Source organism: Perca fluviatilis, chromosome 11 (assembly GCF_010015445.1).
Source record: "Perca fluviatilis chromosome 11, GENO_Pfluv_1.0, whole genome shotgun sequence".
Classification (NCBI taxonomy): domain Eukaryota; kingdom Metazoa; phylum Chordata; class Actinopteri; order Perciformes; family Percidae; genus Perca; species Perca fluviatilis.
In genome coordinates, this window is record NC_053122.1 from 6,801,174 (window position 1) to 6,817,704 (window position 16,531).

The 16,531-nt window shown below is 39.5% G+C and overlaps 1 protein-coding gene across 2 annotated transcripts in view; it reads right to left on the reverse strand.

The window, feature by feature from the left end:
- Window positions 1-2,734: 2,734 nt before the first annotated feature.
- The window catches only part of LOC120568496 (vasoactive intestinal polypeptide receptor 2-like), a 63,751-nt gene continuing 49,954 nt past the window's right edge, over window positions 2,735-16,531 (reverse strand). Inside the window, exons 5-13 of one of the 2 annotated variants that reach the window (XM_039816055.1) lie at window positions 14,530-14,627; window positions 11,416-11,548; window positions 9,758-9,908; window positions 9,243-9,303; window positions 8,074-8,143; window positions 6,260-6,351; window positions 4,383-4,512; window positions 4,194-4,235; window positions 2,735-3,173 (exon numbers count right to left, since the gene is read on the reverse strand). In XM_039816055.1, coding sequence (XP_039671989.1) covers window positions 3,000-3,173; window positions 4,194-4,235; window positions 4,383-4,512; window positions 6,260-6,351; window positions 8,074-8,143; window positions 9,243-9,303; window positions 9,758-9,908; window positions 11,416-11,548; window positions 14,530-14,627 — 951 coding nt within the window. In that variant the 3' untranslated portion in view covers window positions 2,735-2,999. Of the gene's footprint in view, window positions 3,174-4,193; window positions 4,236-4,382; window positions 4,513-6,259; window positions 6,352-8,073; window positions 8,144-9,242; window positions 9,304-9,757; window positions 9,909-11,415; window positions 11,549-12,592; window positions 12,987-14,529; window positions 14,628-16,531 lie in introns of those variants that run through there. The other variant, XM_039816056.1, reaches the window with a different exon arrangement.

The window sequence follows — 16,531 nt, forward strand, 5'->3', positions numbered from 1 at the left end:
GTTGAGGGAGGGGGTTAGTGCGCATACACATAATGGGGGGAATAGCGTGAGTTGTATCTGAGAGTAGCTGCTGCAAACATGGTTTGTTGTATTTTGGTGCACAGCCTGTGCCCCTAGTGTTTGACGTTTACGACCCCTGTGTTGTCTCCGGAGACCGGGCTTTTTCACAGTGTATTCAGGGGGCAGGCAGCTAGCGGATCAAGGAGAGATGTCTACGATTTGAGACAAAAATTAAATCGTGCTGAAACATTGCAGAAACTCAGTGTACCTTTAAGGTTTGTTCAGGTTTAGGCACAAAATCTACTTGGCTAAGGATTACGGAACAACCGTGGTGATGGTTTAAAAGAAGCCAACATTGACTTGTGGTAGGAAACGGGAAATAAACAGCTGTTTCCCATGTTTATGTCCTACAGTTTGCTTTTCCCTCCTTTGCTCCCGATGGAAAAGAATCATTATTTGATAAGACCACTACAGTGCTTTGTCACTTGACCGCAAGGTGTTTCGGAGCATTTTATGAATCGACTGGGAGAACAGTCTCTTCAGCAATGTATGTGGCAAATAAAGCTAATATAGTAACTTACAAACACAACAGTATTTCAAGATTTTGCTTTGTAGCTAATCTCTCATTTTTCACTACCATCAACCACCATAAAACACAATATAATGTCTTCGACAGGGCTGTGCCACGGCTGCGTTGCAACTTGTTTCCTCAATGTAAAGTCTAGAATTCTGCTAACCATGAAGAGAAGAATGGCACTGTTTGTCTTACACATATTTCATAATTGTATAAATATTTAACTGCTTCATCTAACATACACAAGTCAAATTGCGTACAGTTCTAACCTCACTGCACACAGGTCCAGGAAAACCTGACTCAACATGATATTGCAACGATTACCTACTAGACCCGTTCTTTCTTGGCTCACAGATAATATATACAGTGCCTTGCGAAAGTATTCGGCCCCCTTGAACTTTTCGACCTTTTGCCACATTTCAGGCCTCAAACATAAAGATATAAAACTGTAATTTTTTGTGAAGAATCAACAACAAGTGGGACACAATCATGAAGTGGAACGAAATTTATTGGATATTTCAAACCTTTTAAACAAATAAAAAACTGAAATATTGGGCGTGCAAAATTATTCAGCCCCCTTAAGTTAATACTTTGTAGCGCCACCTTTTGCTGCGATTACAGCTGTAAGTCGCTTGGGGTATGTCTCTATCAGTTTTGCACATCGAGAGACTGACATTTTTGCCCATTCCTCCTTGCAAAACAGCTCGAGCTCAGTGAGGTTGGATGGAGAGCGTTTGTGAACAGCAGTTTTCAGTTCTTTCCACAGATTCTCGATTGGATTCAGGTCTGGACTTTGACTTGGCCATTCTAACACCTGGATATGTTTATTTGTGAACCATTCCATTGTAGATTTTGCTTTATGTTTTGGATCATTGTCTTGTTGGAAGACAAATCTCCGTCCCAGTCTCAGGTCTTTTGCAGACTCCATCAGGTTTTCTTCCAGAATGGTCCTGTATTTGGCTCCATCCATCTTCCCATCAATTTTAACCATCTTCCCTGTCCCTGCTGAAGAAAAGCAGGCCCAAACCATGATGCTGCCACCACCATGTTTGACAGTGGGGATGGTGTGTTCAGGGTGATGAGCTGTGTGGCTTTTACGCCAAACATAACGTTTTGCATTGTTGCCAAAAAGTTTGATTTTGGTTTCATCTGACCACAGCACCTTCTTCCACATGTTTGGTGTGTCTCCCAGGTGGCTTTTGGCAAACTTTAAACAACACTTTTTATGGATATCTTTAAGAAATGGCTTTCTTCTTGCCACTCTTCCATGAAGGCCAGATTTGTGCAGTATACGACTGATTGTTGTCCTATGGACAGAGTCTCCCACCTCAGCTGTAGATCTCTGCAGTTCATCCAGAGTGATCATGGGCCTCTTGGCTGCATCTCTGATCAGTCTTCTCATTGTATGAGCTGAAAGTTTAGAGGGACGGCCGGGTCTTCGTAGATTTGTAGTGGTCTGATACTCCTTCCATTTCAATATTATCGCTTGACAGTGCTCCTTGGGATGTTTAAAGCTTGGGAAATCTTTTTGTATCCAAATCCGGCTTTAAACTTCTCCACAACAGTATCTCGGACCTGCCTGGTGTGTTCCTTGTTCTTCATGATGCTCTCTGCGCTTTACACGGACCTCTGAGACTATCACAGAGCAGGTGCATTTATACGGAGACTTGATTACACACAGCTGGATTCTATTTATCATCATTAGTCATTTAGGTCAACATTGGATCATTCAGAGATCCTCACTGAACTTCTGGAGAGAGTTTGCTGCACTGAAAGTAAAGGGGCTGAATAATTTTGCACGCCCACTTTTTCAGTTTTTTATTTGTTAAAAAAGTTTGAAATAGCCAATGAATTTCGTTCCACTTCATAATTGGGACCCACTTGTTGTTGATTCTTCACAAAAAATTACAGTTTTATATCTTTATGTTTGAGGCCTGAAATGTGGCAAAAGGTCGAAACGTTCAAGGGGGCCGAATACTTTCGCAAGGCACTGTACATATAGTATATAGTGCGATCTCATCGTGATTGTTATATTTTACTATTTAAAATTTTATATTTCTGTTTGTCTGTGATTTAGTCATATTGAGAGCTGCTAAACTGTGTTTCGTTGTTGAAAACAATGACAATAAAGATATATCCTATTCTATAATACAACATGAAAACACTGAAAAAAATGTTCTTTCTTGGCAGCAAATACAAACACACCCTCATTGGATGGATCAGGACAGCTTTAGGTCCACTTAAAGTACATTTTGAAGGCTTGCAGAGATTTGTAAAGTTAAAACCAAAATCTGCTCTGAAACGATGTAGAGGTCCCACTCGTGTATTTCACCTCAACTTTGTGTTAAAATCATTTTGTAAAACTGTATTCGACCCAGGTCAACCTGGAGACAGTTTTTTTTTTTTCCAAGGATCCCTCAGGTCCTCACAGCACTGTGGTCTCTGACTGCAGGATGGACTGGGTTCGGGAGTTGCGGTGAAACTGTACCATGTGCTCTGAACCGTTCCTGGAGGCGACGGTGCTGTTGAAGTGGTGATCTCTGCTCAGATGGCAGTTCAGACACATACTCCGCCACTTTCTCTTTAGCTCGCCTTGAACCTGCAAAAATAGATTAACAAATATGTTTTAACCTAAAGTTGGGGCTGAAAATGTTTCATAGTTTCGAATATAGATTTTTAATGGTCAAAATGTTAACATCTAAATTGGCCAACTTTGGTACTGCAGTTAACTGTGGTTACTACTCCACCTGGCAGCAACAACAATTTAATTCCTCTTTCATTTTCACACCATGTTTACAGTTGGGTGCAAAAGAGCGCTCTGGAACATGCATCCGTTTTGTCAGTCTTTTTGTTGGGACGTCATGAGGCTAAATCGGTTTAGACAGATGCTGGACTGTGTGTATTTCTCTGTAAGGAAAAACTGCGAAAAAAAATGGACATAGCATCAGTGACGTCACCCATTGGTTTGTGGACTGCCTTTTTGAAGCCTCGAGTTTGGCAATTTGGCCGTAGCCATCTTGGCTTTTTTGAAACTGGACATAATGATTTTGGAACAAGAGGGTGGAACTGGGGAGGATGACGCGACCAAGCCAGTGTTGTTTATGGTTGCAATGGCGCTGCGCGAAAGTTGCTAATTTTCAACCCTTCTGAAGTGAATCATCCAGCGGAGATTTAAGACATTTTAAGGTGACCAAACTGTTCTTGTTGACTTTGATGAAGTGAAAACACAGTGAGAGGATCAAAGTTTAAAGCTTTACTGTGTAACTTTTTTATAATAATGAACGTCCGTTATATTCAAGTCATTGCCAAGTGAGTCTTCAGAAGGAGCTGCAGAAGCAGTACATGTTCATACAAATGGCACTCTGTTTTGACACTTTATGCTTGAATAATATAATTTTAAATATTTTTAATTAAAAAAATCTAATGAAGGAATTTTGAAACTCAAAATGTTAAGCTTTGACCAAAGGAAAATATAATTTACTGCTTGTCAAATGTTTCCACTTGTATATTTAATAAATAAGCAGGTTATCAGGTGACTGTAGACACTCAGTTTGAGTGTTTAATTCTCATTAATAGTACTAAATGTCATTTCATATAAAAAATAAATAAATAAACTTACCTCACTGTTTAGAAAACAGTACAGAATGGCCACCACCAGACCCTGAAGAGAACAACGTTAAAGACAAAAATCAGAAGCGTTTCAATCTTAAACTTATAACATGAAGATGTACACAAACACTGTCATTTATTAAGGCATATTAAAGACAAACATGTAGTGATAGAAGTGAAGGGACTTATAATACAGCACCTGAAAGGATCCGAGGGCCAGGTCAAAGAATATTTTATAATCCTCTGCGATGGATTCACTGAGAGAAACGAAGACCACATAGTGGATCCCAAACAGAGGGATCAGCAGGAGAGTGGATTTGGCCAACCTCCTGAGGGAAACAAACCATTCAACTGTAACAGATGCAGTATTTGTTCTTATTCCTGTTGTATGAGAGCATAATGTTGTTAATTTACTGTAAAGGTTTGCCCCAAGAAAATGCAACGTTTGTGCCATGTAGATAGTTTAGGTTTTATGATCCGAGTCCCTGAGATAAAAAGGTGTTTTGATACTTACTTGCTTTACTCTGAGCTTTGAAACTGTTTCTCACTGCATGAAGTTTGCGCAGGTGTTCTAAATGCAGTTGAAAGCTCAGAAATGGCCTTAAAATTAGGATTGTTTTGTCAAAAAAGGCAGTGAAAGGAACTTTGTGGCGCTGAAAGCATTACAAAATAATAAGAAACTCAACAGCAATGTGTCTTTTTTGAGAGAATGGGCCTCATTTAACTAACAGAGTTGAGTTTTTGGTTATTTTTCCAAAGTGTTAACACAACACTAAAGATTTGTGCTGTTAATTGATATTTCCCTAACCTTAATTCATCAAGATCTCCACATGGATAAAAACAATTATCCATCCAACAGTATAGTCTGCGCATGTTTAGGATTTATTTCTTTGTGTTTCTTTTAACATATTTGTGGATGTCCTCTTTATCACCATGATCTACAGACAACACTTGATTATCCTGAGTAACCGTAAGTCAATGCTGTGACCACCACAAATGCAATTCCATTAAAGTACTCATATTATGCTCATTTTCAGGTTCATAATTGTATTTAGAGGTTATATCAGAATAGGTTTAGATGGTTTACTTTTCAAAAAACACCATATTTTGTTGTACTGCACATTATTGCAGCTCCTTTTTTCACTCTGTGTGTTGAGCTCTCTGTTTTAGCTACAGACACTTCTGTTCCATCTTTGTTGGGAGTCACACATGCGCAGTAACTAGGTAAGGACTACTGGCCAGTCAGAAGCAGACTATGAGGGCGTGCCACGCTAGCAGCTAGGCGAGCATTATAACGTGTGTTACAAAGTGACAGACCTGGTAAGACAGAAATTGGACCCTATCATGACTTCTAAAAATCTCAGCAGTAAATATCTCAAAATGGGCAAATAACGCAGAAACTATCATGGTTGCGGGGAAGTGGAAACTTGTCAATACAACTACTCTTATAGCATTTTATTCCCTCTTAATATTCCCACATAAGACGGTAAAATCCACCCTCCCATTATCCCTCTCTCCAGGCTGTCCACTCTGCTTAGCCCTACACTAAACCACACTGCACTGATTCTGAAGCGTCACCTGCACAACGGGAGATTCTACAGTGGCTTATACCGGCTTTTCATCACCTCCCGCCTGACTCTCAGGATCCTAGCTGCCGCAAGACATGAGAATACCTGACAGCTCAGCACAGCTCAGATTTCCCTGCAGGGTAACATTGTCTGAAGATTAAACACAGAGGTATAGAGGGCATAGAGGTTTCACCCCCAACCCTCCATTTCATGAAGGCTGCGTCATCAAAACGCTGTCTTGTTGAATAAGCGTTAGCGTCACACTTATCCCTTCAGACAGCAAACACAAATGGGATAAAAATGTTCTGTGTATCTCAAGCAGAGTCTTTTATCCACAGTAGCTTACAGTGACACACGTGTAGCGTTTGCTTAATGACACACAAATGTTTTTTGTTGACAGTTGAAGCTGAAGTTTGGAGCATATATCCAAGTAGGTAGAGATAAGATTTGCATACTGCTGTCCATGCTGTTTAAAGAGCAACCAAAGTCTGTGCCCCATGTGAGATACCTGTATTGTGATTGGTCGTTGCCACCCACATCAGGACACCTCAGCTTCTGAATCAAGATTCGAATGATGCTGATGAACAGGATAAAGTTCACCTTGGAGACGAGGAAGAAACAGAAATATCAGAGTAACTGAGGAGAGTCAGAAAACCCCCACAAGGGGTGGTTTTATTTTGCAGTGTTGGACAGTTTTCCACCCACAGAAACCAATAAATGGAAAGTTAAAAGGAACCAAAGATGCACAAGAGAAAAATATTCAAAGTTGCTCAATCCGCTTTTCTCTGGACAGAGCACTCACTTGCTGTTTTCATGTTTCTTCTTTGGATTTCTGTCTTAAAGCATTACAAATATAATACAAATAGTTTAGTCACATTTTGTGAATCTCCTTATAGAATTTCTGGGGCATTTGCTAATATTAGTTTTAATCAGTGCCCTTAGGCTGTTATCTAGAGCTGCTATTTGTCTGCTTGCTAAAAAGTGATTGTCCAATTATATAATAGCAATTAGCATAATAAAGCCACGACAGGTCTATCAAGCATGTATTTTCTTTACATGCCAAATTGGTGTATATGAAATAATCTGTTTTCCTTAGGATGACTTTGCCAAACACATTAGTTTATCCTGATCCTAAAATACTTTTTCCCCTCAAGTTAAAGTGGAACTTATCATTTAAGAGTACCAAGAATGAAGCATTAAACCTTACTACAGTGTTAGTTATTATGCATTTCATGTTTCTTACAACTGTTACTGTACTAGGCTAACTACCTCTACCCAGTAATGCAAGAAATGGCTTCTTTACTTCTATATCTTCTACATTAATCCTCAACTACACTTTGAGGGTTGCCAGCTAAAATAAGAAGTCTTGATTTGTTTACTTCTGTCTAAACTCAAGGCCTAATTCAAAAATGAGTACAGATTTCGAGTAGTAGTGCAGTATACTGGAAAAGCATGATAGGAGTAGCAACAGTAACTCAAGGGGGAAAAGGGTTAGCACCTTGATCCTTTTGCTACATTCCAGTTTAACTGGGAAATGTGAATTTCTGTGTTCCCCGTCGGAAATTTCAACTGGAAAGCCCTCTGAGGTCGAATTTCCCACTCAGAAACTCGTGAGAACCGCACCAACCACAACCTTACAATCCAACATGGCTGCTCAGAGCATCAACAGTAGTGAAAGCTGTATGAATAAACTGTTTTTGGCACATCTGTCTTATTTGTGTCTCATTAAATCAGCTATACACAGTACTGTCCATCTTCTACCTGGGTTACTACAGTGTTTGCACGTGCAAATTACCACATGTTGTTATCAACTGGTATTGCTAACAATGACTAACCTGGCTAAAGTCGCCCTACCCCTTTTCCAACTCGTAACTGGAACGCGATCGACTTGAGCGTGACTAGGGCTGCAACTAACGATTATTTTCATAGTGGATTAATCTGTCAATTATTTTCTCAACTAATCGATTAGTTTAGTCTATAAAATGTCCAAAAATGGATGAAAGCACAAGATGACATCTTTAAATATCTTGCTTTGTCCACAACTCAAAGATATTTAGTTTACTGTTGCAGAGGAGTCAAGAAACTAGAAAATAGTCACATTTAAGAAGCTGGAATCAGAGAATTCTTTACTTTTTTCATAAAAAATGACTCAAATCGATTATCAAAATGGTTGGCGATTATGTTAATAGTTAACAACTAATCGAAAGGAAAAGGAACGCAGCATTTATACCATCAGCCATTTTTCAGTTTGGTAGTGCTTTTTGAACTGACAAGCACGTGAAACACCTGCAGACAAACAGGATGTAATGAACCTTAACTTACCATAATGGAGAATCCAATTGGTCCGTTGATCACCCAGTTGGGTGTGGGGTTGTCATTTCTCTCCCAGCATCTGAGGACACCATAAATCACATTAACGCAACTATTATAGTACATACATTTATAAAAACACAATGGCAATCAAAAAAAGTGTGGATGGTTACAAGCAGAGCAAGAGCCAGGCTGCTAAGTCTTAACGTATTTTCACCAGACCTGAAAGTTTGATGTGAAAAATTAGTTTGCAAGGTTGAGTCTGGCCTAGAGCTTTTCAAAAGTCTGTCACCTCTTAAAGTAAGTCTCATGTCCTTCAGGGGAAGTCTAAGTCCAAAATCCATCCATCCATTTTCTGGATTTCCGGGCTGCGAAGGCTAAGCAAGGTAGTCCAGACTTCCTTTTCCTAAGCCATATCCTTCAGCTCTTTCCCAGATATCTCTAGGTCAGGGGGAGTATGTAATCCTTTCTGCATGTTCTCCTCCCAGGTGCCCGGAAAACCGGAGGAATCATTATCAGTGGGCTGAACCATTTTAATTGACTTCTTTTGATAAAGGAATAGCGTTTCTCTGAGGATGAGCGCCAGTTACCCTGCTAAAGAAACTTATTTTTATTGTATCTGCGATCTCATTTCTACTGTGACTAACCAAGTGGTACCGGTACAGTGTCCGGATAATCACTGATGCACCAATTTGTCCATTTTAACCTTACTTGTGGACCCCACTGTACTTCAAATCTTTCAGCAACTCCCGATCTGGTTGTGGAAGAATGAACAAGCTCTTTCTCTACTGTTGCATGAATAATAAAGAGTCACAAGTCTTAATGGGAAAATTGCAAGTCAAGATGGAAGACTTTCAGGTCTGACATAGTAAAATTACACATTTGAAAGTAATGTATTGGCCTAAAATATTTAAGCTTTTTGGCCTGTTTGATGCTGTCAAGTCCCAAAACATAATTGTTTGTTTGTAACTTAATCTCAACACAGGTCTTCAGTTTAAGTCTCAAGTCTCAAGCTTAACTCAAGGTCTATTTCTGGATCTTTCAATTGCATCTCACACTTCTAATCAAGTGGTTGAAAACATATTTTGTAAATAGGTAAAATTATGCAGAATTCTGCATCTGCAGATTCCCTGTGGCCCTGCTGATGAGTGATTGGTTCATGATTTGTTGGCCCCACTCACCCCGTGTCCTCTAGATAAATCCTGGTCATCACCCACACAGAGACAAATACTGTCGGGATTCCTGCAAAATGCCCCAAAAAACAAACCATTCCAAGTTAAATATTATCTATCTGTACATTTAATTTTTTTAAATAACAGCCTTATTTATAAAAGAATAACATATATAATTTTTTTATTGTCCATTTTTATTTAACTACTATTCATCTTTGATTATTCAGAGATGATATAAATACATAGTTATTAACAGAAATATATTTCATTACAGTAAGCATGCTTATTTTTTTTAACTCAAATCTGAAACGTCATAACATGACATTAAATATTGAGTTATCTTTTGCAACTTACATATTTAGTAACAAAATATTAAGCTAATACTTTGACATTAAATCAGGTCATGAGGTTTAGAAAAAGTATCAAACTAAAGTGTCTAATGCACACATAGCAAACAGGTAGTAGAAAAATATAAAACTAGGCCTATTCTTTGCAAGAGGTTTTACGAAAAGGAAATTGCTGACCCCAGCCAATGAACATGTAGACGATAAAGTGTCTGTTCTCGGAGAAGATGACAACCAGCAGAGTGTGGAGGTACAGACCCTCCACCAGCAGCCAAAAGAAGTTGGCCATGATGAAGTACTGGAAAAACACCAGGCTGGCCTTACATCCCACCTAAGAAACACAAATTTAAAAAGATCTTAATGAGGTTATGGACTTTGTATCCAACCAAAAAAAAAATATTTTAAAATGGAAAATGTCGCAAAACTATTAACAATTCTGTACCAGCATTACTGGTGAGACGAAATTAACTTTTAAGGCAACATTTACACTACTACATTTTATTTGTATGCAGCGTTTTGAGACAAAAACAATCTCCATCCACACAAGACTTTTAACTCCAGCAGCAGAACTAATCTCAGTCCATATCAACACGTCTGACAATGCGTATGATTGGTCTTATACGCTGGGCATGCATGCGGCGGTGTAACCAGGAAGCAGATTGTCTGACGTTGCTCTGCGGTTGAGAATCATGGATGTATGAGTTGAAAATACAGAAAATATGTTGGAAAAAGAACAATGGCGAAAGTAAGACCAGGGATTTATTAGTTGGGGCCGACAATGAGGTGGAACTGTTACTGAAAGATATGCAAGCCTACCTAACCGAAGGCTGACTGACTTACGTCGTCGTTTCCAAGGTCTCATATCAACATAAAGGGGACACCCTATTGTTTGTCTTTGCAGGGCTGTATGTGACCGCAGTGTTGGTACTTCCAGAGAGACACTGGATTAATCAGGCAATTATGCTAATTCTTCTGATATGTGGATTTACTTACGCTTTTCCACCAGGGCAAGCAGAGTTTACCAGGAGGATGAGCTTTAATTTGTAGGTCACATTACAAGCAGCGAGTAGATGGGAGTATAAATGTCAGCACCCTTACAGCATTCCTTCAGTTATTACAGAGATGCTTCCTCTCCAATATAAAGACAAATAGTGGAAGAGGAACGTTCTGGGACATTAGTCGGCTGAATAAGAAAGGATCAGGATCAAATATAAATGCTAAAGAGCATCAAAGGTTTTAGAAAGTAGGCTATCAAAAGCTGTCAAGTACTGAAAGTTCTTTTCTGGGGCATTTTTATGCCTTTATAAGATAATGACAGTAGAGAGATGACACAAACCCTAACCAGAGAGAGATGCAACTTCTGGCTGGATTCGAATGGTGTAATTTGCGGTTCATGCAGTTTCATGTTGAGCATATTTCCTGATTTAAATAATAATTTGGTTAATTTTACATTTAACACGGATGAATGTTTGGTTTTGTTTTATTAAATGAAATAGAGTTGTGCAAAAAAAAAAAAAAAATAAAAAAAATAAAAAAAGTATTCCAAGTGTGCAGAATGTGTGTTCTGGTATTAGTAAATGAACTGTCACAGTAAATGCTTTCCCGGTTTTTATCATTTTATAAGAAATGAGCCGCTTGCAAATATTTCCAGTAAATAGAAAAATGTTGAGTTTCACTTCTGTAAAAACTCATTTTCATTCTAAAAACTGTGCTGGCAGCTTCATGCTAAGACTGCTTTCCTTCTGTGACAGTCGTGCTGTAAAACACACGAGTGTGCAGCTTCCTGTTTCCCTCGGGACACGATTTGGCTCGGCGCTGGACAGAGGTTGTGACCTCACCAGTGATGGCTGGTTGGAGCACTGCGAGGTCCGGTTGAAGAGGATGTCGTCTTTCACCAACACAGCCACAGCTCTCAGGATGAAGGAGAAGAAGAGGTTGAGGTGGATGTAGTTCCTGGTGCAGTGGAGCTTCCTGCACAGATGTTACACACAATATATAGATTATAGAAAATAAACTCTCGTAGGATGTGTTACATGTTGACACGCAAGTTCAAAAAGAACTTTTTTTTTGATTGAAGTTGCCCACTTATTTTTGCACCGATATTAAGGATTAAGCAATGCCAGTTTCGACAGGTCCTTTGTTTGTTCCTACCCTCTGATTGACCCACAGTAGCGTATTCTGTCCTCCTATCTAAACTAGAGAACGTCGGTCACAGTTTTGAACGCAAAGGTTGCAGTTTTAAACATGTCTTTAATGTTATGAAACAATCACAGTTTTAATTGTGTTTAGGAACAAAAACTACTTAGGTTTATAAAAAGATTGTAGTTTCGGTTAAAATGAGACGTTACTTCACATCCGGTTACGCATGTGACGCTGAACGTGACTTTCGTAAAGTTAGAAAAACAACTTGCGGTATAGTTTTATATATTTTCAAATGGGAATCAAACCCTGCGCTCCTGGGTGAAAGTCCAGTGTTTGTTTGACCTATACACCACTCCAACCTACCTTGGAAATTTGGCACTCTTATACTTTGTCACCTTACTTCCTGCTTTGCTTCCGTAATAACTACTGCAGCAACTAGCGGGCACCACCTCTATAAACGTATATACAAGTCGTAATTGCTGCTTGAACAAACAACCTATGTGGGGAGCATTTTTCAGGAGAGGACAGTTTTGTTTGGTTTTATGTATCAGGGAGAGTCACTTTTGGATGTGTAACTATTGTTCATCCACATTACATGAGCTTTCATTCAGAGCAGTAAAAAGTAGGGATGCACTGAAATGAAAACTCTTGGCCGAAACCGAAAAAGAGGAAACCAAGACCGAAAAGCGAAACACCGAAAGAAATTCTGCCAATTATTAGTACCATTGCATTTATGGCTATGACTGTGTACTAACTTTACTAAAATCAAGGCATTGCATGTCATGAATCCTGCGAGGATTGGACCCAAACCCGGAGAGCAGGCAAGAGTAAGGGGAGTAGGATTTATTAAACAAACAAAAACAAAGTCCATACCACAGAAGGAGTCCTGAGTAGCAGGCAAACCAAGGTCCAGAATGAAAACAAAAGATACAGGGAATCCAAACCGGAACAAGGTGACAAAAGGGTAGAGTACAAAAAGGCACACACCACAGAAACAGATGACTCAGCAACAGAAAATAATAATCCAACAAAACACAAGGAGACACAGAGAATAAATACAAGAGGTAATGAGGACTAACAAGGGACATGTGATACAACAGGTGAAACAAATCAGGGCAATCACAAGGGAGGGAAAACACAGGAAGTACAACAGACAAGACAGAAAACCAGACTTCAAAACAAAACAGGAAACAGAACACAACCGAAACCCACAATCATGACATTGCAATTGTATAAATTAATATTAAAGTTTAATTTAAAAAAAATCTAGCAGAAATATGGCTACAATCTGATAGTCACATACAGTATATAGTAGCCTAAGAACAGAATAGCTTACCTATTGTTATTATTATTATTTGAGGCACTTTCTTGCAGGATTTCACTGAACATATCAGACAACGAGGGTGCATGCCCCTCATCTGGTGCAGAGAGACCAGTCTTTTTTTCTGCGCTCTGATCTCCTCCTGTTCCATGCGCTGCTCCGTCTCCGTCTCCACGCGGGTTCTCCGCATCCATCGCGGCCTGGATCATTTCTCGTGCGCCCTGCTTTATTTCCGCATCCAAGTAATGGTCTTTATAACGCGGATCAAGTACAGTCAGCATGAAGTGCAGAGGATCCGAATAGATCTCTGAATAGATGTGCTGACAGACTCTAAGAGCACTTTTCATTGTTTTCACTCCGTGGTCCGTCTCCTCCTCGTTGCCTAGGAGACGCTTTGCAGGTGGAACGAATCGGGTACTGACACACGTGCAGGTCGCGGTTTGCGTCATCACAACATTTCGGCCGTATTATTTCGGTGATAAAAGTATTTAGGCCGAAAACCGAAAATGCCCTTTTGGGCCATTTTCGGCCGTAAATCTTCGGTGGCCGAATATTCGGTGCATCCCTAGTAAAAAGTATTCTATGGACATAATGACTGTATATGTAGAATTTTGATACCTGTGGAGTAGAGAAGTTATAATCTAAATATAGGAGTTTTAACCACCATCAAACTTTCTTACTTAGTCCTTACCTGTACACGTCCTTACTAAGTCCCCACATGTACACGTCCTTACTAAGTCCCCACATGTACACTTTCTGACTTGGTCCCCACATGTACACTTTCTGACTTGGTCCCCACATGTACACTTTCTTACTAAGTCCTTACATGTACACTTTCTTCACTTTCTTACTTAGTCCTTACATTTACACTTTCTTACTTAGTCACCACATGTACACTTATATAAAGTGTTGAGAGATAAATGAGCCCTTAAAACATGTTTGTCTCTTGATTAAAATATATTTTCACAAATGTGTGATTCATGCATATTTACTCTTTTAGCTGCAAAAGCTTTACAAATTTCTGGTCAAACCTCCAGTGGCATTTTAAAACTAGTCCCAACAGCAAAGAAAGAAAAAAAATCCACCAATCAACATAATGTAATTTAACAAACTGATTGAAATCCAATTAAACTGTAAACTGAGACGCTCACACACACACACACACACACACACACACACACACACACACACACACACACACACACACACACACACACACCTGTTGACAATTAATGATAAATCTGTGAAATTAAAATGTGCTAATTGCCAGTGCTTGTTCATTTAAAATCCAATTTAACTGTGTGAAATGTCAATCAGCACACAAAGACCTAAAGATGAGCTTAAAATTAACACCAGCCACTTTTCTTCAGTAATTAATCTGTTACCCCCCCCATATATTTTATGTGCGTTGCATTTCGGAGACCCAGCGTCCTCACAGGGACCACTGAGGTTTTATTTCATGTGATAATATTGTAATGTTTGAACTTACCGGAACAGACAGAGGATGGCGCTCCCTGTGGTGAGGGCAATCAAAGATAGACTGTGACCCAGAGTGTACAATGTCTGCACGACCACGTAGAAGACCAGCTGCAGAAACAGAGAGAGAAGAGGAGCAGGGTTACAGTTATATATCATGGCAGAGTTAGTGGGGCAGTCCAGAGGAAAATACCTCTGAAGCTTACTGAGCTTTGAACGTTGAATTAGTGTCAAGTTATAGAAAGAGCAGGGACTGAAATTACAGGTTATTGCGTGTAAACTGTCCTCTGGTCAGTTAATAAAGAGGCGCCAGAGTGTGTTTTGGTATTGAGGTGATACTCCATTCCTTCATATTAATATTGCATAATTTAATGTGCCAGGGGGACACGGTGGTGCGGTGGTTAGCACTGTCGCCTCACAGCAAGAAGGTTGTGGGTTCGTACCCCGGTTGGCCCGGCCTTTCTGTGTGGAGTTTGCATGTTCTCCCCGTGTCTGTGTGGGTTCTCTCCGGGTACTCCGGCTTCCTCCCGCCGACCAAAGACATGCGGGCTAGGTTTATTGGTGTCCCTAAATTGTCCGTAGGTGTGCATGTGTGAGTGAGTGGTTGTTCGTCTATGTGTGGCCCTGAGATGGACTGGCGACCTGTCCTGGGTGTACCCCGCCTTTCGCCCGACGTATGCTGGGATTGGCTCCAGCCCCCCCACGACCCTGTGCGCGGGATAAGTGGTTGGCGATGGATGGATGGATGGAATTTAATGTGCCTAAACACAGCATCTGTTGCTAAGAACATTTTTCGGCATGAAGAGCTGAATAACAGGTAATTTCCTGTTAGAAATGGAAACAAAGAGATTGAAATCTGCTAATAAATGCCGTCTGTCTGTCTGTTTGTCTGAGATATGCCTCATCTCATTTGATCACAGTCCCTTCTCAGAACACACACGCTTTGAAAGGAGGGAAGGACATATGCTCAGACAGATTCACTGGATATTTTTGTACTTATTTGAAAAGTTTTATCGTATACTTATATTGTTTGTACTTATGATACTAATTCCCATTGTCATTGTATTTAAAAAAAGTCATGACTTTTATATAACATGACTTGGGAATTTATTCATGACAGAAATCTTACTAAGTCGCACCTGTAATAGTTCTGTAACACTTTGAAGGTGGTACAAGTCTGACTTTAATTACGTCAGATAAACATAAGGGCCACAGCAGCAGAGAAAGAGATTAACTGCACGCCCTGTTTTAAGGGGTGGGCAATATATCATATATTATATCATCATCGATATATGAGGCTAGATATCGTCTTACATTTTGGATATCGTAATATCGTGAATATCTTTTCCTGGTTTTAAAGGCTGAATTACAGTAAAGTGATGTACTTTTCTGAACTTAACAGACTTATTAGCTGTTTTATTATTTGCCTTCACCCATTTAGTCGTTATATGCACATTATCAGTGATTATTTATCAAAACTCTCATTGTGTTAATATTTTGTGAATGCACCAAATATCAACCCTACAATATTGCCAAAATATCGACATCGATGTATTTGGTAAAAAATATTGAGATGTGGTATAATTTATAAAGTACTTTAATTCTTGAATCACGTTTTGTCTGCTGCTCTCAGATAAAAGTTGGCACTCTGTCTCTTTTTAACCCTCAGTGAAGAGCGGAAAATACATTTTCATTCCTTTATCTTTCTTTACAGCATGAAGCTCCTTTGATTTCAGGTGAACTAATCCACTTGTCAAAAGAAAAGCATGACATCTGTCCAGCAGGTTTGCCATTTCCCTTTCTCTTGTCTGAATTACAAAAGGTGCAGTATTATTCATGTTTTGGCCTTTGAATCCTTTTGCACGGCTGTTAAAGTTTCCACTAATGTATGAGGAGTCTGTGGGAAATAAATGCACATTTTCTTCCTTTGTTCTGCAAAATATAACAGCTAAAGGTGGACCACTTTGCACAGACTTGGGCATATTGTTCTGGACGTTTGGGGTGAATTGTATTAA